The sequence below is a fragment of the Spea bombifrons genome, chromosome 4 (genome assembly GCF_027358695.1).
Source record: "Spea bombifrons isolate aSpeBom1 chromosome 4, aSpeBom1.2.pri, whole genome shotgun sequence".
NCBI classification, from domain to species: Eukaryota; Metazoa; Chordata; class Amphibia; order Anura; family Pelobatidae; genus Spea; species Spea bombifrons.
In genome coordinates this window covers 76,653,429-76,676,073 of record NC_071090.1, presented here as the reverse complement: position 1 = coordinate 76,676,073, position 22,645 = coordinate 76,653,429, and the positions used below count along the sequence as shown (strand labels likewise).

The 22,645-nt window shown below is 36.9% G+C and overlaps 1 protein-coding gene across 3 annotated transcripts in view; it reads right to left on the bottom strand.

Moving 5' to 3' along the window:
- Window positions 1-7,460: 7,460 nt before the first annotated feature.
- Window positions 7,461-22,645, bottom strand: part of SHF (Src homology 2 domain containing F) — a 107,269-nt gene continuing 92,084 nt past the window's right edge. For 2 of the 3 annotated variants that reach the window (XM_053461852.1, XM_053461853.1), the window contains one exon: window positions 7,461-8,352. In XM_053461852.1, coding sequence (XP_053317827.1) covers window positions 8,166-8,352 — 187 coding nt within the window. In that variant the 3' untranslated portion in view covers window positions 7,461-8,165. The remainder of the gene's footprint in view (window positions 8,353-22,645) is intronic. The other variant, XM_053461854.1, reaches the window with a different exon arrangement.

The window sequence follows — 22,645 nt, the reverse complement described above, 5'->3', positions numbered from 1 at the left end:
TTTATTATAGTGTTATATACAGTGATGTTGTGTAGTTCTTAAAAAAGCTGTTCCTTTATTTTAAGATATGACAGTCACCATTGTAGGTAGTCATGTAGTCAGGTAAGTCAAGGTCGTACTGGGAAAGTAAGACTGAGATATTCTGTTGTTTACATGGAAGCTGTATGACAAACTGTTGGTGTGTTTGTCTAGCAGACTGACCTAGACAACCTGTAGCAAATGTACAGATGCCAAAAAAATATGTCAAAAATATAATTGTTTTGACAAAGACAATTACAGTATTTTACCAAGCATTTTGATTAATAAAATTAGTCTAAAAAACTGAAATGGGAGAAAGAAGCCAGTCTGCAGCCATTATTACACTGATAGTATGTGTTCTGAATTAGTGTGATCATACGTTAACACATTAATGTTTTACATTTAAGGTGGATCAACAGCAGGGCTTAACTTGATGATGGGCTTGCATCTTTTTTTCAACCTAAATTACTGTTTTACTTTAGTGATGGAATTTTATTGACATAATTATGTATGCATAGTTTTTTGAAGATTTTAATGTCGTTCAAGCCTTCTTTAATATCTGTAGGACATCCATTACCAATGTAAGAAATTATAATTTAGTCTAATTTCTATATGCATAAGCTCTTTAAACAAAATGGATAGATCTGAACCTAGTGATTAGATTTTGTGACTTCCTCCTAAAGACTTCACTAAATGTTTCTTTCGTGGGTTTATTATTCATAGATTTGATGCACAAATGAGTAATCTTTTGGCAACCATAAACAAATTGATTCCCTTATAACTGAGATACTGGATTATTAGTTGGGTTTTCAATATAACTATAAAATATGTATGGGTGGTTGGAGCATCTGGAACATATTCAGGAGGATGACCTTTGTGTCAGAAAAGGAACTGAATAATTTTCTGAATCTCATAGATGTGGTAGTAATTTTATTGTGTTTTTTCCCCCACACACATTATAGTTTAGGTAAGAATTTATAGCTCTTGGTATATGACAAACAACACCCCAATGTTCAGCAACATTCCCTGAGTACAGTGATACCACCCATGTATATGTTAGGTTGTTTGGGGGCTAAAAGGCCCCAGTTGGGAGGGACACATTTTTTTTCATTTTCACATCTGGTCAGTATGTGCCCATGTCCTATTTTTGGCTTTTGCGGTTTTTTTTTGTTTTTTTTTTTACATTTTGTTGGAACTGGAAGGTTCCCCTGATGGTGTCATCAGTGGGGAATTATTTTTACATGTTACCATTTTTTTACATTTCTTTTAAATATATTTTAGTAATCACATTGACTTGCATAGTTGGATGCACCCGAGAGTTCTCAGGAGGGTCTGGAGAGAACCTCTTGGAAATGATGCCACTATCTTGCGAGAGGTGAAATCTCACGCAGTGGCACTTGTGACACACTAATACCACATTGATATCTATTGCACATACATACTACCATCCTTCCCTCTCAACTTGTGGCGACCTGCAGCACCGCTGCCTGTCTACAACTTTGAGGTCACCTAATTAATTTTACTTAGCCCTCTAGGGACCTCATGACACCCAGTTTGCTGTGCCTCTGCACCAAAGCAGAGGGCCGGAATTCCCAATGACTGCCTCTGGCCTATCCTCCTCCTTGTCTTGCAAAACCCTGGGCACCAGTAAATGATTTCTAGTCACCATGGTGACCTAGCACCCAGGGTTTGTCAAGGCCTGATCTCTTGTATAAAGATGGAGGGGGGATGGTGACTAGTCTATTACTGAGGCAAAGTACATTCACATATGAAGCAAAATATTGTGGATTTTCTACTTGCTATTAATCAGATTTACAATTCAAAATCAAACTGGGCAAATCCAGGAGCTCAAGGAAAAATGTCCCTAAAGATATAACAAATGCCAGCACCCCTCTTCTGTGAAGTGGCATTTGTTACATTCACATGTGGAATAATACCATATCCATAAAACTGCTGAAATTTGTAGAAAAATCTATTTCTATTTGGAGCTTCTAAATGCTAGGAACATGATTCTTAGTATAAAATTTGGCACAGTTAAGTAGGTTTGTATCCTCAGATGACCACTTGATTGTGACCAAAGGGCAGTGACCCACATCCATATTCAAAGAATGAACAAAAATTTGATTGCTGACAATTAGTTCTTAGTTTCAGTGCCTAGTAGGGCTTTACTCAGCAGAAGTGACAAATAAATGAGCAAACCTATCATTTACCAGCAGCCAAAAAGTGTATGTGATCAAAGTTGATTCATACATAAAATGCTAATCTGGGATTTGTTTCCGAAAGCAGTTGTTTTTAGGAAAGTTGTGGACAAATTCCATTTTCTGCCTGTTCATTTTGGATGAAATTTTTTTTTCCCCTCACTGATTTCTGGGCCAAGAAAGTTTTGTTCTCTTAAGTGACTACAAATTTAGGAAGGTGTTTTATCTCTGAATAAGTAAAAATTACATAGTTCAATTTATTCCTACAGTAAGTAAAAGTGCCAGGAAACAGATGACCAAACACACACCGACACCCAGACACACACACACCAGGACAGGCTCTGCCACACTGCCACCCGCATCCGGACAGGCTAAGCTAACCATATTTTTTTTTCCACTCTGCTTATGTCTTTTGTGGTTTTAACCCCTTGTGTATCGCCAACAAGGGTTTTGCCTCCAAGTACTACCGTATTTCCCCATGTATAAGATGCACCTTTTTTAGAAAAATTTGGGGTCTAAAAACTGGGTGCGTCTTATACAGTGGTGGTAGATTTTTTATTTTTTTTTTACCGGGGACCTGCTGCTTACCTCTGTATTGTTCAGCAGCATCTCTTGATCAGTCGCGGCGACACAGGAACCCAGTGGAGTTACGTGAATGTACACCAGATCACATGACTCCGCTCCGTTCCTGTTCAAGCAACGCAGATAGAAACAGCGACCCCCACGGAAGTCTGCGAGCGGCACCAGAAGATCTACAGTTCAGGTAAGGGTGGGGGGAGTAAATTAATGAATATGTGTGTGTGTGTGATGGCATGGATCCGTGTGTAGGGGTCGCAGGGAAGGAGCACAGGAAGGCTGAAAGTGATATGCATGCACTGGCTGCATTACAGGAGTGTGATTGTTAACAATTGGTAGCAGCTAACATCAATCACACTCATAATGCCCAGGCAGCCAGTACAATAAATTTGTGATATTTTTTAAAAAAAATTCGGGCCCCAAAATTAAGGTGCGTCTTATACATGGGAGCATCTTATTCTTGGGGAAATACGGTAAGTCATATTTTGCAAAGGGGTCAAATACTTATTTCATTGAGTAAAATGCAAATCAATTTATAACTTATTTGAAATGTGTTATTCTGGATTTTTTGTTGTTCTGTCTCTCTGTTCAAATAAACGTATACAATTATAGACTGATCATGTCTTTGTCAGTGGACAAACATACAAAATCAGCTGGGGATCAAATAATTTTTCCCTTCACTGTACACATGTGCCCATGCCATTTCTTTATAACATAACATGTATGCTTACTTTTGAAGCATTCACCTCCATTACTAATATCACAGCGTGAAGAGGTTTTTGATTTAAAGTGAAATAAGCGGGATTGTGCAGAACAGCTACCCAGCTGCTGACCTTGTTGTCCATCAGTAAAATTGAAAGGCTTTTTGAAAATGAATTCACTGCTGCAGTAGAGGACTTCAATAAACTGAAGGATGAGAAGGAGATGCCTCGCTACCTTCTAGCATTAGAGAGGTCGGTAAAATAGAGAATTTTTCCTTTATCGTACAGTAGACAGTTAAAAAATAAATGCACATTTCAAGATGGCATTCTGAAATCCTTGAAGCTGTCTGCTCTTGTTGAAAGTGCCATCTATTTGTCAAAATGCACTTTAAACACAGAGCGAGCTAAATGTCATTTGAGTCAATCTCAGCTTGGAATTGCTACATACACTTGCCAGGCAATGAAGATGTCATGTGCCAGACTATTTCCTCCATTCTATCATTTTTTTGTGCTCTTACCCTAGTACTCAGATTACAAGATGGGTGTTGTATATTTAAATTCTAATGCATTGCTATCCTTGTTTTGGAACAGATACAACTCAATTTGCAGCATTATTGCATTTAACTTGGATTTTTATGTAGCTTTGGGCAACAAACTAATCAGGATCACAAAAAAACACTGCGCATCTCACAACTCTACTTGTATCTTTCTTCTCTATACAAAATGGACTGGCAATCAGATATGTTTATTACAAAGATTTATTTTTTCCCCAACAGGAGCAAGATAAAACGACTTTCTATGTTTCCAAAAACAATATATATTTTCTTTTTGATATGTAACCCTTTGTTTAAAGAACCTGCTCTTTAATCATGCTATCATGTTTACATTTATCTAATATAGCACCAGCAGATTCCTTAGCGCTGTTATAATAAGGTACAGAGAAAATAATTATTATTTAAATATCAATAGCAGACATAACATACTGGTACAGAAGTTCTTACAAACTATTTATAGGTTGAGGAGACAATAAGAGAAGCCTCCTTATGTGAGGATGAGTTGATTGTAACAAGGGCAATTTCGTGAACTGGTTGAGGTTATTAGGAAACATTTAAATTTGTGTACAGTGCTCTGTGTAGTATGTAAGCAGTTAAACAGCACTAAATATGTAAAAGATAAATCACAAATAACCCAAGCTGTTTGTGTGAAATATTGTTAGGAAAAAAAAAAAAATTAATGTTGTCTCCTTTGTGAAGATAATAGTCCAGTTTCCTAATACATGCATTCTACACAACTTAAGACCATTGTTAGATGAGGTAGGCTACAGACACAATAAGCTTTATCACTTAAAAATGATTTTATTATCTGACACAGTGACAGGCTAGTGTAGGGGGAAATTGCCCCAGGGGCTGCTTTAAATGCTTCAAACAGGGTCAGTCACCCAGTCCACAATATGACCTTTAACTTGGGGCACGCGCTCTGTGGGAGGCAGGAGTTCAGTAAGGTCACGTAAAGCAACATTAGGTTTCTCTGCAATGATAGCACAGCAGTTTGCACAACGCGTGAGCAGAATGAAAGCCAGGAACGAGAGGTAAGCTGTTATTCAGTTAGTGTGTGTGGGTGAGAGCTGTATCTGTGTAGGATTAGATAGGGGCCGATATAGAATAGTAAGGGGGCATTTGGCTGAACTCGCCTCTCAAGCCAGTAGGTGCCAGCCCTCCAGTGCTAACACAAGAGATATGTTACCCCTATATGACCCCTAATTTACAAAAATAAATCTCTGAGAATCCCACCCCCATTATCTGTGTGGTTATGTTGTCTGTTCGGTTCCTGTAGCATTCATTTGATATGTCCTAGGAATCTCTTATTAAGAATGTTTCCCTTATACTTACAATAAGGTAACATGAATCAAACAAATACTTACACATTACAGACCAACTTGTCTCATTAATTTTCAACAGTTTTTCCAACAGTAGATGTTGATAAACACTACTTACACCTGTTACATTAAATAGACAGTTTTTTTTATTTAACAAGGCAATAGTCACAAACCAAAAATTTTAACAGCAGTAAAAACACAAAATGGTAAGCAAGTAAGAACGAGAACCTATTCTCAACCAGCAGGTACATTTACCCAGACACCTCACCCAGCAGCCTGAAAGGCAAGAAAATGGGCAATGGTAACACAACAGATGCGACAAAGACTTGACAGAGCAAAGATGTTCGGGAAAAAAAATATTGATTATAATGTAATCTGTTATGACATTCCTCCATGTAAATCTATCATTGAAAAATATAAAGACATTTGGGGTAATTTAGCTTTAATCTTAGTACAAGTTTGTACAAAATGTTTTAAGATGCTGTATTTTGGTAGAATTGTAATATCATCAGCTCTTATTCCTAAAAAAATAACAGTCACGAGTTGGCTGAAATAAATAATGGATGTCTATGTCAGAATGACTAAATCATCCACTGAGGCATATACACACACTGTTGCCATAAAGTGAAACAGGCACAGCCCTTTAAATGAAGCCAATTGCTAAAATGTCCAAATTACATTAAAAGGTTAAAAATACAATTGTGACTCTTTTGCACCACTTCTGTATTTTGATTACGTTAATGAAATAGAATACTGACAATGCTTATGTCTGGTGCAATTTACAGGTGCTAGGTCAGATACTGAATAACTGAGTCACTGAATAATACTGGATCATTAAATGTTAGATTTCCCTTTAAAAAAAATTAAAAAAAATTTTCATGATAAATTCACGTAACAGGTCAACAGAGCTGACATTACATTCTTTTATCCATGCCTATTTTTAAATATTATTGATAAGGGACTATTTTATTTTGAAAATATACATAATATTAATGAACTGCAAAATTACCCTCCTATGTCTTAGTGCTGGCCACTTAAAGATGACTTATGACATCTAGGCAAAAAGTAGTAACTTTTGCAGTTTACAGAAACACCTTTCACTGACCTTGACTGATACATGCTTTTTATTTTGGTTTGTTTAAATCCTCTATACAAAACCTATATCAATGGTGGAGGACACACAGGTCTAGAATATGATTCTGGGCAAAAAAGAAAGGCCTCTGATTGTATATATTTTTTTGGGGGGTAGGAGGATGTTAACACACATTAATGCAACATACAAATAATATTGGGTTCGATGTGTCATATTTACAGTCATCCGCCTTATTTTGAATCTAATTTATTTTTCTGTGAAAGCATATGGCTAGAGTTTGTTTACAATTCATTATATTCACAATTTCTTAAAACTTTTAAGTTGGATTTTCATTTTGAATTTAATTCCCTTATGATTTGATATTTTGTGCCATAATATCATAATTGTTCAACTGGTTAAATTTGGGCAGAAATAGTCAGTTTACACTGTGATTTCAACTCCATCCCCCTGCGGTCACAATGCTGTGACTTATGCATTGGTGAAATCATATGGGAAGAAGTTTTTTCCTGCAAGAGTTTCCCCAAGGCTCAGGATCTTAACCTCAATAGACATTCTTTATTTATTTACTTGACCATTGGTTAATTTTGGCATTTTAACTGTCACATAATAGCCTTGTAGTATGTAGACATAGTAGCCATTGCTGCAGGTTATAATATTCAAATAGAAACTTGTCAAATATAAGTGCCTGAAACTTGTCAAAATCTGTGCTGTTTCAGGGGTTTTATAAAATTTGTCTCAAAACATTTTAGTAATTATTCCCTTATTAACCTTTTTAATAAATTTTAATTTTAGTAAACTGCTTCAGTCATATACTGTTAATGTTTTAAAGGGGGAAACATGAAAATTTCACAAGAGGATAACTGATAAGAATGAGGAAACTGACCCAACAAAATTACAATTGAACACAACAGATAAACTTGGCTTTTGAACACCTCCGCATCTTGACAAGGGTGCAGTATTGCTATACATTGGCAGAAATGATTTAATACATACAAATATTGCAAACTGGTGTACAATGTATTTTCTAGTTTTCCAACAGTGAACGAATGCGAGAGAATATAGAGAAATAAAAACAAGGTTTTAATTTTAAATAACAAGCACTTCGAAGATCTAGTAGTATTGCAACACTTGGGACCCACAATCCCATCTTTACAGTTTGAGTTTAGTTAAACAGGCTCCAAAAATTAAGCCTGCTAAAATAGATTACTTTCTCATACCCATCATTTCTCAAAGTTAGTCTCTAGGCCTTCAGACCGGGATAACATTCAAGGACCTTGCCACACGTATGTTCTTTCAAGATATTGAATCTTGATCTGGAAGATTTACTGAACATCAGAAAGATCCATCTGTTTTTGTTGTTGAGGGTGGAGCAAGGATGGACTTTGAGCATCTATAATTTTATCTCTTATAACACATAAGAAGCTAAAAAAGCCAATGTGTATTTTACTGAATCCACTACGTACCATCAATTAACTGTTTTTGTACATGTCCTTACTTCAAATGTTGAGGGGGCATAGAAATGTTAAAGTTGGTCAGATTTCGGTAACACTTGGCATAACCTTGTGCAGTTGTATTATGGTGACCATTCCTTGCCAACATCTTCTGAACAAAAAGATATCCCCCATATGGTAAAACAAAAGCAATATTGAACCTTTCCTTAGTCTGTCGGTATTGGGCGTCTGGTGGTATCCAGTAGCAGAGTGCTATAATGTCCGGATTGCAACTGGATACAGCAAAGACATATGTTCTGCTCCCTTTATTGGTAATTTGCGGCTGGAATAGTAATTGATGATTTCTGGCACGGTATCAAATGGTGGGCTGTTCTGTCCAAGAACATACTTGCTTTCTTTGGTACGAGAGAGCTTCATGTGCATGAATCCTTGACTGCTCCTGTTGAGGATTAGGATAATATTAAAAACAATTGATAACAGTGTTGATCAAATTTTACATGTAGCATATATGTGGCATATATATAAAACAACAAACTGAAATAAGAGCTATTAAAATGTTATATTTCAACACGATAAAAGACAATTTTCCTCATAATTACATAATTAGTGAAAACTGGTCACTAGAACATTATTCAGGCTTAGATGGACTGGTCTGGAGGACAGCAAACCTGCTGCAAAACCGGGGACAGCTTGCCCACTTGGGGTGCTATAGTGTGCCACTGCCCAATGGACTGGTTACAGGACAGATCTCTGATCTTCCTAACCAGAACATTTATATTATGGAGGACTGTGTCTAGCCTGCATAACGCCATAGCATGCTGTACCTGTCTCCACACATGCTTAAGAGGTGAAGCTCTGTGATATGACATTTATCATTTTCTGAGCAGCTCCACCTTCCATAAGCTGCCACAAGTTCAGTGCCATCCTGAAAGGGCAAAGTTAGGACCTTTGCATGTAAGAAAATAATATGTACAAGACTGCTTCCTAAAGGCATCTCTAGTTATTAGAAAAGCAAGACCCTGGTGTCTATAATAATAATAAGTTGTTAGTAGTAATTAGGATAAATATGCTACCCCTAAAAATGGCATGTCTTCTGTAGCCCCACTCCTCCAGAAGCAACATCAGCACAAGCACTGTGTGCCTGGAACTTCATGAAATGGGTTTCAATGGCTGAGCAACTGCCCACAATGATCACTATGTTCAATGCCAAGCATTGGCAGGAATTGAGGGAGGCACGCCACCACTGGACTTTAGAGCAGTGGAAACATGTTCTCTGGAGCGATGGATAAAACTGGGTTTTGGGGGGATGCCAGGAGAATGCTACCTACCAAAATGCACAGTGCCTACTATAAAGTGGTCAGGGGCTGGTTTTTAGGGTTTGGGCTAGGCCCTTTAGTTCCAGTAAATGGTGATGTTAATGCTTCACCATACAAAAACATTTTAGACAACTGTATGCCTCCAGCATTATGGCATCAGTTTGGGGAAAGCCCTTTCCTGTTCCAGCATGACTTTCCCCTTGAGCACAAAGCAAGGTCCAAAAAAACATCGTTTGACAACATTGATGTGGATGAACTCGAGTGGCTTGAGCAGAGTCCTTTTAATTAATTAATTAATTGGAATGTGTACATTAACACTAACATTTAGGGGTGCGGCCTATAATCGGGCATGGTCTATATTCAGGATAGTTCAATAGTTTTGGTCATTTTGTATATGCAACATTAATATATTGTGTATACTTTGTACGAAAAGACCTGTTGGCCAAAAAATATATTTCTTTCATAGTTTATTGCACAAAAGTTATATGACGAATCAAGATTTAATAAAGGATGATCCGGATTTTCAAAGACTTGACGTGCCTGGAATATATGCAAATGTTAAGCTATTTTTCATAGCAAGCTGCTACATTTGATTGAGGGTCATCTGTAGTTCCAGTCTGCTGCTTCTAATGTAGGATTTAGTACTGTAAACCTCCACATTGACTGACCTGTACTATATTTGGTTAAGGTCCAAGATATGGCATTTTAAATAATTCTACAGGGATTATATAATACGATTAACATGCCTGTTCTGCAAGCTGCTTTAACTACTTATAGTTTAGTGATATTGCTAATATATTATTCACAGTAGGTAAGATGTCAATGATGCTCTTACACTGAATAACTGGAGAAAGAATAGTGATTTCTGTGCCATGTTATTCTACCTTGACAACTGAACCCAAGCTCTACGGAATTAAAACAAAATAATCTGCTACATGCCCTTCTTGAAAGGAGTTGGAGAAAGTTAAATATATATATAGAGAGAGAGAGAGAGAGAATTTGACGGCAGACAAGAACCATTTGCTCCAACTTAGTCTGTCTATTCCAAGTGTTAAAGACTCAATTCCATATGCCTATCCTATGTATGTTTATTTCTTGTCACTTTTTTAACCTCCACGAGATATACATTTAATTCTTCAAACCGATAGAGGGAAAATAAATTATGCCTGATATTCTAGTTCTAATGTTGCCCATCCTAATAACTACAATGAAATGCTTATACATAAAGATTTCAGGATACATAACCTTATATTTTCAGTAATTTCTTAGTTGTTAGGCATCCATTGCAGGCAATGCTGATGCAGACACACTTTAAGTGATCTAAGGTATACTATGCCAGCTATACTGTCATTTCTCATTAAACTCAGACAGGCTATCAGGAGAGCACTGTCCTGGCTTTCAAACCATCTGCTGAATGTATGGCTCTCTAGGGAGCTGCTGGGAAGTGTTAGAGAGGATATGACTACAATGAGTTAATGTCTCACTAGTGTGAAGGGACAGTGACTGCATTAGTATTTAATTAACTAGTTCATTCCCAGTAACTAGAAATAAAATACTGGGCAGCAGCATGTTGGATAATGAGAATATCTAATACAAGCATTGTTTACTCAAATATTTTACACACCTATCTAAAATGTGTTTTGTTCTAAAAACAAAGAATATGACCCCAATATGTTTGCGTGGTTATCCTAATGCTAGTAGCAAGATTGGCTTTTTTGTACACATCAAAAGTAAAATTTCGAATGGTGTAATAGATAGGAGTAAAATGACAAGTCTAATCAAGAACAAAGTGGAAGTCAATATAGCTACAAAAGGGTCAATTTCCTTTTGTTTCAAAGTTTCAAAGAACTAAATACTTACTCTAGATCAGAGATGTTGAACATCTGTCTTTGGGGGTCCCATACAGTTAAAAAATTCTGTACATATTTGCATGAACACAAATCAATCCTATTCAAACATTTTTTTTATAGAGTTACATAGCCTTAAACAGGGAAATTCAAAACTCAAGCTCTGGATTTTGACCTGCAGTCAAGAGATCCTCATTTTGAAAATTAGCCACTAGGGGTGAAAATTGGTGCATGTAATATCGTTATATATTCTATAGTTCTATATCAAATGGAAGTAAGAATGACAACCCAAAAAGAAGAATGAGAGACTCTTATGAATATATATTAAACTTTTCATGTGTTGCAATGGAAATTATAAAAATAACTCTTAAAAATGAGCTAGTTACTTTTAAAAAGTGCTGTCTCTTTAACCTGTGAAATTTAGTACATCCACCGTCTAGTTGTATGATTAGTGATACAACCCTACAATACTGAAGCATCAGGGCAAACTATTAATTCTGTTTTCTTTGTGAATAAAGAAATCTATTCTGTTGCTCTATCAAAGCCTTTAAACCAGCAATGACAACTCTGTATACTTAAGAGTTATGGCAGCAAAGCTCATCTATATCTCTGTCTTACTGCATTGTTAACAGGGGACATTTATTTTAGTGCAGAGATAAATTTATCATGCTCCCCTACATCTGGTGTTTAATCAACTGGATTTAAACTAAACAGTACTTATAGAGCAACACTGGTGCCACTTCAAATCCATTTTGTTTGTCTCTGTTGAAGAGAGTCACAATTTAAAGCTATCTTTCCTACTTGAAAAGCCATTTTTTGCCTGCCACTAAGTATGAAAGAAGAAAAGCAGACCATATCTTATCTTGTGAGCTGGTTGTTAATCTGCCAGAACCAAAGTAGAATTCTGCTCAGACACAAATGAGAATGTTTGTCATACCAGATGTATCTCAGCCATCATGAGGTTTTCATTTAAGGTATCTCCATAAAATTGTGGAAGAAAGTATCAGACATGATCTGGTCATGTCAATGCCGGCTTGGTACTTATTGAAGCTGGTTCTGTAAAGAGCTCAGCAGACATGATCTGTGAGTTGGAAGACACGACAGTACACATCAACATGTCTTATATTGCTAACAATACCGCAGCTGTTATTCGCACAAACATTGTGGAGTGTGTTCTGAGAAAAATCTGCTGTATTGACACATTTTTATTTCACCTCCACCTAGTGAGAATCTGATAATAAAGGAATTACATTGAAGGGTAATTAAGGGGCTTCTTTCACTTAGTCTCTTAAAATCGTTGTGCAAATGTTATTAAAAAACAAATTATATATATATATATATATATATATATATATATATATACACCAGTATATAGTATTTCAATAACTTCCGCACTCCACGGACTTAGCATATGATTCACAAAACCTGGTGCTGTATGTAAGTTTCACTTAAGAAAATTAAGAGAAATAAGAGAAAAAGATATAGGGACTTTGAATAGTGCTACAGAAGGTAAAAGCATTTCATTGTAAAAAAAAAAAAAAAAAAGCTGCAATGTGATTTTATCTGTGCAACAAATCATTTGTTTTTAGGAAGAAAAAAAAAACTAATTTAATCTGAAATAAACTTTAAAATAAATTTGGTAGACTTCATGAGCTGGAAAAACAGATCCCAATACTTTCAGTTTATATTACAGACTTAGGTATGATTCATCATCAAAATGTGTCAAAAACTTCCTCCTGAAATATCATTTAGTGCTGATATATTTTCCATGGTTCTGTGATTCAGTGTATACCCCCCAGATATCCGGCTCATTTTCTGCTGCTGACATTTCATGTCCTCTGCCTTTAATGAGCTCGTACAACTGGAACTTTTGGCATTTAACTGACATTTCCTCTTAAAAGAAAGATAAACCATCATGTAGCTGTAGATGTTATGTGTTAAAGGGGATTTGTTATCAGAATGCCATCTTTTTGAGAGAAGAGTATGTTATGTGTTTAACATTCCTTGTGTGATACTTTGTTTCTTCAATATATATTTATGTGTATACACACACACACACACACACACACATATACTTAAACACTACATAAAAAATGTTCAAGTAGCACCCCACATAATAAATAATAAAAATGGAAAATAGGCTGACATTGAAAAGGTGTTCGGAGACCTCATTAAAAGCATCTAAAAGACAAACTGTTTGTCTGCTTAGTAGAAAATGAGATGTTTATATCATATTGTTTCAGCTTCTCCCCCTGCAGCTAACACACACCAATACTAACATGCAAACTCACCCTAACACCATACACTAACGTCACTCTAGACACTCACCCTTATACCATACACTTACATATACACACATTCTACTGCTCCCACCTCTCTCTCTTCCCCTCCTTCAGGCACCACTAATCCTAAACTTACCCATAACACTCCAACACCATACACTGTTATGCTAACAACATACACTAAAACTCACTCACACAGGTCAGATCAAGAACCTTCTACATACACAATGTTAATATTTTTATATCTGTAATTTATAGAAAACAGAATGAACCTGACATCCAGCTTGTGTTCTTTCACTTCATTTTTCTTTCAGACACAGAATGTATCTTTAACCTAAAATAAACCTTTTAGGAAACCAATACATAAAAACAAACTTTTTTTTGGGACTCGCCATACATATAGTATTCACTTCTTTACTTTGTCAGTTATACCAAGTTCATTTGGTTATCATTTCTATTTTACTTTTCTATTTGCAGCCCTTGTCCCTCCTTCCACTTCTCTTATAATGTTCTCTTTTTTCCCCAGCTTTTGTTGCTCCTCTAACCCATTGGCACTTATTCAGATTAATTCCATTAGATGTAATAACAATTCTTATAACTCAATGAGTAAGCACTATTTCAGCCTGTAGCAGCTAGAAGAACTCTGCAAGAGATAAAGAACTGACATAGTGTAATACCACCTCCACTAATTCCATCTGATGGGCTAATGGCCCCGTTACTTTCAATTTGTTTCCACAAAGAGCCGCATGCTCTCCCTGCTTGAAACATTATTAAAGTAAGCACGTGCTTGGTGAACAGCTAGTAAAGGTCACTTGGCTCTGTGCTACTTGGAATTAAAAATTAACAAATTCTACTGATTGCAAAGTACAGTAGACAAAGGATGTACAGTGAAAGAAAGGTCCTTGCTGGGTAAGGTCAATATAATTTTTATCTACCAAAAAAGGTTGACGTCATAGATTTTATAACTGTGGGTCATTGAATCTGTATCTGAAAAAGTAACAATTAAGCAACGTCAGCCTCGTCTAGGTGAACCATATTCCCTGTGCCCAGCTTGCGCTTTTGCTAATCTAAGAGAGGACATGGTAGTTGTGCTCCTCACCTGATCAGCACTCTAGGCAGCCAGTTGGTTTGCCTATATGCTAGGCAGATGTGCAAATGACTAAATTGGATGGTAATAGTCTATTGAATTTAAAGATATTAGTAAAATAATTACTGATGAAGCTGACTTTTTAGTCACCCAAAATTAGCAAGTTAAATTGATTATCCAAGAAAACAACCTCCTTGGTTATTGAAATTGAAGGGCACAGTCAGTAGCGTACCTAGCGGGGGGCGGGGGGGGCGGTCCGCACCGGGTGCCGCTCATCAGGGGGTGCCAACCTGCCGGCACCCCTCCAGAGACGGACAGCAATGTCCGCCGCTGGAGGAGAAGGCTCGCAAGGGAGCGGTATCGGAGGTCTTAAACAGACCTCCGGCTCCCTTGAGTGATTTTAAGCCGGTGGAACCGGCTTAAAATCACTCAAGGGAGCCGGAGGTCTGTTAAAGACCTCCGATACCGCTCCCTCGCGATCTGCGCGGCAACTGCTGTTGTGCGCCGGGGTTTGCTGTCAGATCCCGGCGCACAACACTGAAGCCGCGCCCACCGCCGTCCGTGCCCTCTGAACCAGGAAGAAGACAGAAGAAGAGGAGCGAAGAGAAAGAAAAGGAGCTGACTGCTGTAAGAAGAAAAGAGGAAAGGTAGGAAATCATTCAGTGAGAGTGACAGTGAGAGTGGATTGGTATGTGTGGATTATGTGGATTGGTAAATGTGGATTGGTATGTGTGGAATCTGTGGATTGGTATGTGTGGATTGGTAAGTGTGAAATCTGGATTGGTAAATGTGGATTGGTATGTGTGTGGATTGGTATGTGTGGAATCTGTGGATTGGTATGTGTGGATTGGTATGTGTGGAATCTGTGGATTGGTATGTGTGGATTGGTATGTGTGGAATCTGTGGATTGGTATGTGTGGATTGGCATGTGTGGAATCTGTGGATTGGTAAGTGTGGATTGGTATGTGTGGAATCTGTGGATTGGTATGTGTGGAATCTGTGGATTGGCAAGTGTGGAAGGTGTGGATTGGTATGTGTGGTATGTGTGGATTGGTAAGTGTGGATTGGTATGTGTGGAATCTGTGGATTGGTATGTGTGGTATCTGGAATGGTAAGTGTGGATTGGTAAGTGTGGATTGGTAAATGTGTGAGAGTGATGGGTGTTATGCTGTACCATTTCCAATGTCTTTTTCATTATATAATTATGCTCTAAAGTACATCATAACTCCCATCACTCTCACACATTTACCAATCCACACTTACCATGCTGTTCCATACAGTGGCAGAGCTGGGGGACAGAGGCCTTGCACCCCCACCCCAGGACTCCTGAACGGTAAGTGAACTTCATAGGGGGGAGAGGGTAGATAGTTAGGGGGGGTAGATAGGGAGAAGGGAGTGAGACGGGGGGGGATAGGGGGTAGATAGGAAGAAGGGAGTGAGAAGGGCTAGATAGGGCAGAAGGGGGTGAGAATGGGTAGATAGGGAGAAAGGAGGGTAGCAAGAATATTGAAATAAAGAGTCAGAATGAGAGAGCGAAAATGAATGGATTAATGTGTGGATGAATTGTGTGAATGAGTGAGAGAATTAATGAATTTGTGAGAATGCATCAATGAATATGTGTAAATAATTTGTGTGAGAGAATAAATTATTGTGTGAATGAAAGTGAATTAGTGAGTGACTGTAAAAGTGTTTGTGTTAACCATAGGTGTACAGTTGATTTGTCAAAAAGGCAAAGATGGTATAAGCAGGGTGTTTATGGGACAAAAATGGCACAGGCAGGGTGTTTATGGGACAAAGATGGCACAGGTAGCGTGTTTATGGGACAAAGATGGCGTACACTCGGCTGTTTGGGAACAATGCTGACTCATGCTGGGCTGTTTGGGGGCAAATATGGCACGTCCTATGTGTGTGTAATTTGGGTGCTGGTCAGGTTCTATGTGGGCAATGTGGACGCCGTTTTTTTTTGGAGGGTTATTAAAGAAAGCACTATTATATGTTCAGTAAATGTTATTTAAACTTGTTTATTTTACTTATAAGTTATTTTTTCAGATTTCTTGTTGTTTACAGTTGACATACAGTTTACAAATTGGTGCAATAAATATTCTTGCCAACATCATTTTGTAGATGTCTTTACATTTTGGGGGGGGGGGGTGCCACTTACAGGATCCGCCCCGGGTGCCAAATACTCTAGGTACGCCCCTGGGCACAGTAACATTTAAGCTTCGCCTATGTTATTCAGTAGCATATCAGGACAAACTAAGCTGAGAGTGTTCTGTAAATGTTGTCATCACAGAGCAGCACAATGAAATACATTTATGAAAACTGTATGGGTTTTGTTATTCAGTGAGTGTGAATTGTTTTGGGAATATTATACACAAAGAAGAGTTCCCCGCATGAACCTAAGAAGGACTGTACAACTCAGTTTATAAAAAAAAAATATACTGTAAAAAAAAAACAAATATGTTATTGTTAAGTAATAGTAAAAACTATAATATGGTCACTACAAGAACAAAAAAGAACTATATTACTCAGTTTACAGAAAACTATAGAAAAACCATATATAAATACTAACTTGGTAAAATAAATACAATATCATTAATTAGTTAAAACAGTGAGGTGAGAGACTCTTAGTTCCCTTAGTTTTTAAATCTATGACAATATATATATATGTCCTGATGAAAGTCCTGATGAAAGTCTGTAATAAACAAGACTGAAACGTTGACTTGAAAACCGAAGTTGTTTGTGTGGTCATTTGCAAAGTCCCTGGAGTGCCGGTAACTATTTTTGGACTTTATATTATTTACTGCTGCAGTTATTTGGCAACGGGCAGAAATTTGGCATTTGGAGTGCAATTGTTAATTTTGGACTTTATATATATATATATATATATATATACACACACACACACACACACACACACTAGTATAAAAAATATATGAGTTTCCTGCACTTGTAATCACACACATTTCTATACATACATACTTCATATATACACGCACACACATATGCCAGGTTCATTTGATTAGTTATAACATCTGTACCAAATTAGTATTTACTAATTTACACACAAATGCACATAAACACATCACAAGCACACATAATATAGTTGAGTATGTTTGTTTGCGAAGATCATTCTTCCTACACACAAGAGAGAACCAAATAAAAATGATATTGTGGTCCTGAAACTGTATATGAAACATAGACCTTTATTATAAGCTATACTGAGCAAGATGAGAGGTAATTAAAATAAACCCTAGCGCTCAAACGTTTCATTTTTTTCAGTAAATGAAAATGTGCTCATTGTCGTTTGCTACCAAATGATAATGAAAAGCTTTTACGTTTATTATGTATAAGCTGCTCTTCCGTTCGGTTTAAAGATTTTAATCTTGTACATTGGTTCTGCCAACGTATATTACTGAAAGCCATGTTGTAATCATGTATAATTAATCTGGCGCAGGCTGAAAGGACAGCCTTTTTTCTAAAAGAAACCTCCAGGGAATTATTATAAAAGCTTTTAGCTGGAAACTAGCAAACAATTTAAATCGGCAATATTCTAGAAAAAAAATTCAGGACAAGGTTATTTGACATTGCATATACACATATTAATATCTAGAGGTCAAAGGTGAGTCTCACAAAAGTTAAATGCAATATTCCAAACATAAGAGACTACTAGTGTTGTGTGTGTTTGTATATCTATCTATCTATCTAAATATACACACACATTTATAACACCAAAAGAAAAAGCGCTCACAGGACTTGTTATAAATGTAAATATTCACATTTTTAGTAACCGTCCATAGCACACGCACACTATATATATATATATATATATATAGGCCTGCAGCCTGCCGGTCTGGATGTTGCCAAGTTCAGTAGAAGAGTCTTGGAGTCCATGGTTTCTTGCCCTCCCTAAGTGTCTTTTTTATATCTCCTGTGCTACCGGGAGTAACAAGGGAAATAATTTATTTTCCTTGTTCCTTCCCGGTAGCAATTTTTTTGCCCTCCCTAAATAAAAGCGTTTTTCGATTCCATATTTGGTCTTTTGTATTCACTGTGGGTAAAGAGGGAGGTTCTGGGGTTTTTATTCTTTCCTGTCTTATTCGGATAGGCGGAGCCATCTCCTGTGCTACCAGGAAATAACAAGGAAAAGGAATTTTCAGGTAAGAATCCAATGTTTCCCATGGGTTGCCCAAAGGCCTAAGGTCCTCCTCGCATGTTGCTTTAATTCTAAACATGCCTTCCTATTCAGGATAAAGATTATTATTTAGAGGTAGAGTTATAATCTAGCATTCTGGCCAAGTCTGTATTGGATTTGGTAGTCCATATGCTGGGGGGGGGGGGGGGACACACTTCAGACTCAGTTTTGAAGTATTGATTGTGCCTGTTGTAGATGTTATATTGCATTATATAAGTAATTTTACACCTAAGACCACTTTTCTGAAGCATGTAAAATGCTTTCAGACAACGATGGATAGTTCTGAAAAATGTTCATATGTGCAAAGTTTTAGATACAAATATAATTTGACAGCAATGAGCCATTACGTCTCTCTAGTCTCTCCATGATTTCTTGTTTAAAGACTAAAACCTAAATTGAGCTTTTGTTCCTTATATTGGGATAGCCATATGTCTTAAATCAGGTGTGTTTAGCATCTAATCTATATTCCTTACTTTCTGCTTACAACTGCTTGGACAAATAATGAAAGCGCTGTTACTGAGAGACATAGGTGCATGTATTTACGAATAACAGTATGATAGATTCTAAAGAACCATATGGTAATAGTTCTAATTCAGAATAGTACCTAATGATGGGCATCCATAGTATTTTTTCCAAAAAAATTAGCATCTATTCACGAAAGAGGAAGTCTGGAAGATAGCTGAAACCTGCTATAAATATGCATTATGAGGCACAAACCCCAGAGAGCCTCTCACACAAGAAGGTATGAGTTGGCCCTGCTTAATGCATAGGTAAAGCAGGAAGTTTCCTAAAGATCTCCTCAATGAGTCAGCTATGCATTATACAGGGCTAGCTCAGCCTGTTTTTCAGAAGAAGCTTGCTTTGTCTTCATAAAGAGATTCAAAGTATTTCTATTTTTTTACTTCCATACTGGCGGTTTGTCCTCTGTTCCCATATTTGTTTAAACTAAACATATCGCATTCCCGAATCTTACGTTTTACAGGCCAGTACAATAAATGTGACCTGCTGTGATATAATGCTGTTAAGACTGATAATAAATTGTGGTTTATATTGTTATATTCTGAAAGACAGTCGGTAAAATACATTTCAGTTACGCATCACATCCTTTTCCAGAGCATTTAAAAATGAAACCCCCTAGCTAATGAGAACTGATCAGTGCTGTAGTTGTAAACTAGTAGCCATCTATCTCAAGAGGCATTTAATTGCTTTAGTTTAAAAGGTTTAATCATTTGTGACGTCCTTTCCCAGTACATTGTATAGAGTCTTATTATACTGCCATTTTAAATTTAGAAATTATTTATTTAGAAAAACACATAAACAAAGTTGCCAAGAAAGATATATGATTCAGGAGAACAATGAACAAAAATCGCCTCTGGGCAGCCAGAATTTTTTTTTTTCACAGCTACACCCTATTAATTTTGCTTTATTTCATGTTTAATATCACACTTCTAAGATTTTTTTTTATTATGTTTTAGGTTATGCTGTTCTTTTCTTTTCTAGTTAGTTTCTTTATTATAAATGTGTTATCTCAGTCCTTACTTATTTCCATCTTATTGCAATGGTTTTCATATCGGGTCAATACCGATTTTTATCATTATATGCTTTTCTTGAATATATTTAAACCTTTTGTTAAAAAACCATGTCTGTCTTACTTATGGAGAGGCAGGGGGAACAGCCCATCCTATGTTTAAAATAACTACTTAGAGTTTAAAACACAGAACACTTTAATACTCACATTAACAGTTATAAGATGAACCCATACAGACAAAACTCATATTTTCTGATGAAATAAAAAAAAATCTATAATAGAATGACTGAGGCTGCACACCTTAGACCTGTCAACTGTAATTCTTCTACAGCCATTGATCAGGCGCCTAAGGTTATGACAGGATGACACCTACCAGCTCCAGCTCGAGTGTGTTTTGATTGGTGTCAAGGACATGACTCAAGGTAAGAGATGTCTTCTCGCCTCCAAGATGAAAAGCAATGCTATAACTAAACCAAACATTTGAGGTGCAGACATATTTCAAGTAAACTGTTTTAAGAAAGACTGGGAACACGGTGTTATGCAATTACATTTGCTTTCATTTCTGCAAGCGTTTTTAGTAATACATTAAAACGTTGATTCAGTGTTTCAGCTGTGATAATGATTGGTGGCACAATTGCCTCCTTAGTCAATTAGCCTAGGGTTCTTCACACTTAAGGACAGAACATGGTATTGGGTAGAAAGATCACTGTGTCATGGCAGGGCTCTCTGCCCTCACTGGACTGAGCACCAGGATGTTGTCACGTCTTTGGCACACAGCATCAGGAAAGCTGTGCAAGGGACCTGCTTTTAAAAGAGTGAGGGAACAAAGAGAACATGCTCTTGGTGCTGCAATAATGGTTGAGAAACCAAACAGGAGACATCCATTCAAGGCATAAACTATTCCTAGCTGGCTATACTAATCATAGTGGAAGTACGTGTGTTATTATAGGTAATAATGTTGTTGCAAGGTATTTGGGGCAATGAAATACAAATAATAGATGTGCCTGCTACTGTCTTCTACATAGTTTTTAGGATCCACTTTATTATTTGGTCAATTGGCTGGGCTAGCCATGTGGGCCAAAAATAACATGTCCTCCCATGTAAGCACATGAATAGAATAGTGAGGATATGTGATGTTAATGCATTGAGGTTTATTAACTTAAATAATAATAAAAAAAAAAAAAAGATTAAACTCCGTGGACAACACAGCTCTTCACAATGCAGAAACATGCTAGTGTTGGTCCGCATAATGTACAGGGAAAAAAGAAGGTTAAAACAAAAGCTTTTAACTAAACTCTCCTGCTTAGGAGAGTAAATAAAATTTTAGTAAATAAACTCCATTGGGCCATGGGAAAAACATTCGAGGAACGCTGTAAACATTTACACCAACAAGCAGTTTACAGCATAGTTGCACTTTGAACTCTTGATTTCGCTGTGTGTTATTAAAGACAAACCCTGGCAGGTATCACATATAAGAATGATTTTTGCTGGTTCTCTATATGTATTGGTAAAAAGACTTAAAAAAAAATCAAATTTAAGTATGCTTTATACAGAGTAACATCATGCAGGAGTAAAATACACGTGCCACCTAAGCACTACAAACCACATGCCAAAGCAACATAAACGATGCTTCCTTTTTATCATTAGTTTAGCCAGAAAAGTAATACAAACTGACCAGATCTATCTCAGAAGGAATTTAATTGCTTCAGTACAAAATGCTTAATCACTTGTGAAGGACCCCAACTTAACTGATCTAAATTCTACATACATATATTAGCATATGGTGTCCAAATTCTCAAAAACAAATCATTTAGAGCAAGTATAATTGAAAGCGTAAGAGTAAGTGACTGTGAAGGAGTGAGTAATAGTGAGTGAGAGGGTATTTTTTACTTTTTAAAGTGTGTATAGAGGGTGCCAAATATAGGATCCGCCATGCGTGCCACCAGATGTTTATATATCCTATCATTCAATATATAATAACAAGGTTTAAACCCCCATTATCATGAGTTTTATTGCTGTGGAGCTCAATCATAAATAAATCATCAGAGGTACATAAAAGTAGGAAAAAAGGACATTTGCGTCCAGAAGAGGGACATTTGTCAAATATATACATGTTGCCCAATCATAGAAAATTCAAAGGCTCCAAGACAAATGTAGCATTCCCAGGAAAGGATGTACCACAGCATAGCATAGCTGCCAACAGCCCCAGTTTTATGTCCCAGTTGATGCCTGTCTTTACAAATGACCAGTTTATGGAGATTGCTAGTAGTTTAGCATGCACAATGCCTGAACTCGAAAACTAGAGAAGATGGAAAGTTCCATGGGCAGAATACACTGTACCATCAAAAAATTGAAGGCAGAGCCGCATCCGGTAGTAGGAAAAATAATTTGCCATAGTGTAGAAGTGAACAACCAACCCAACAAAAATCTAAGTATTTTATAGATACTTAAATAAGATTGCTTATAAAATGTGATCT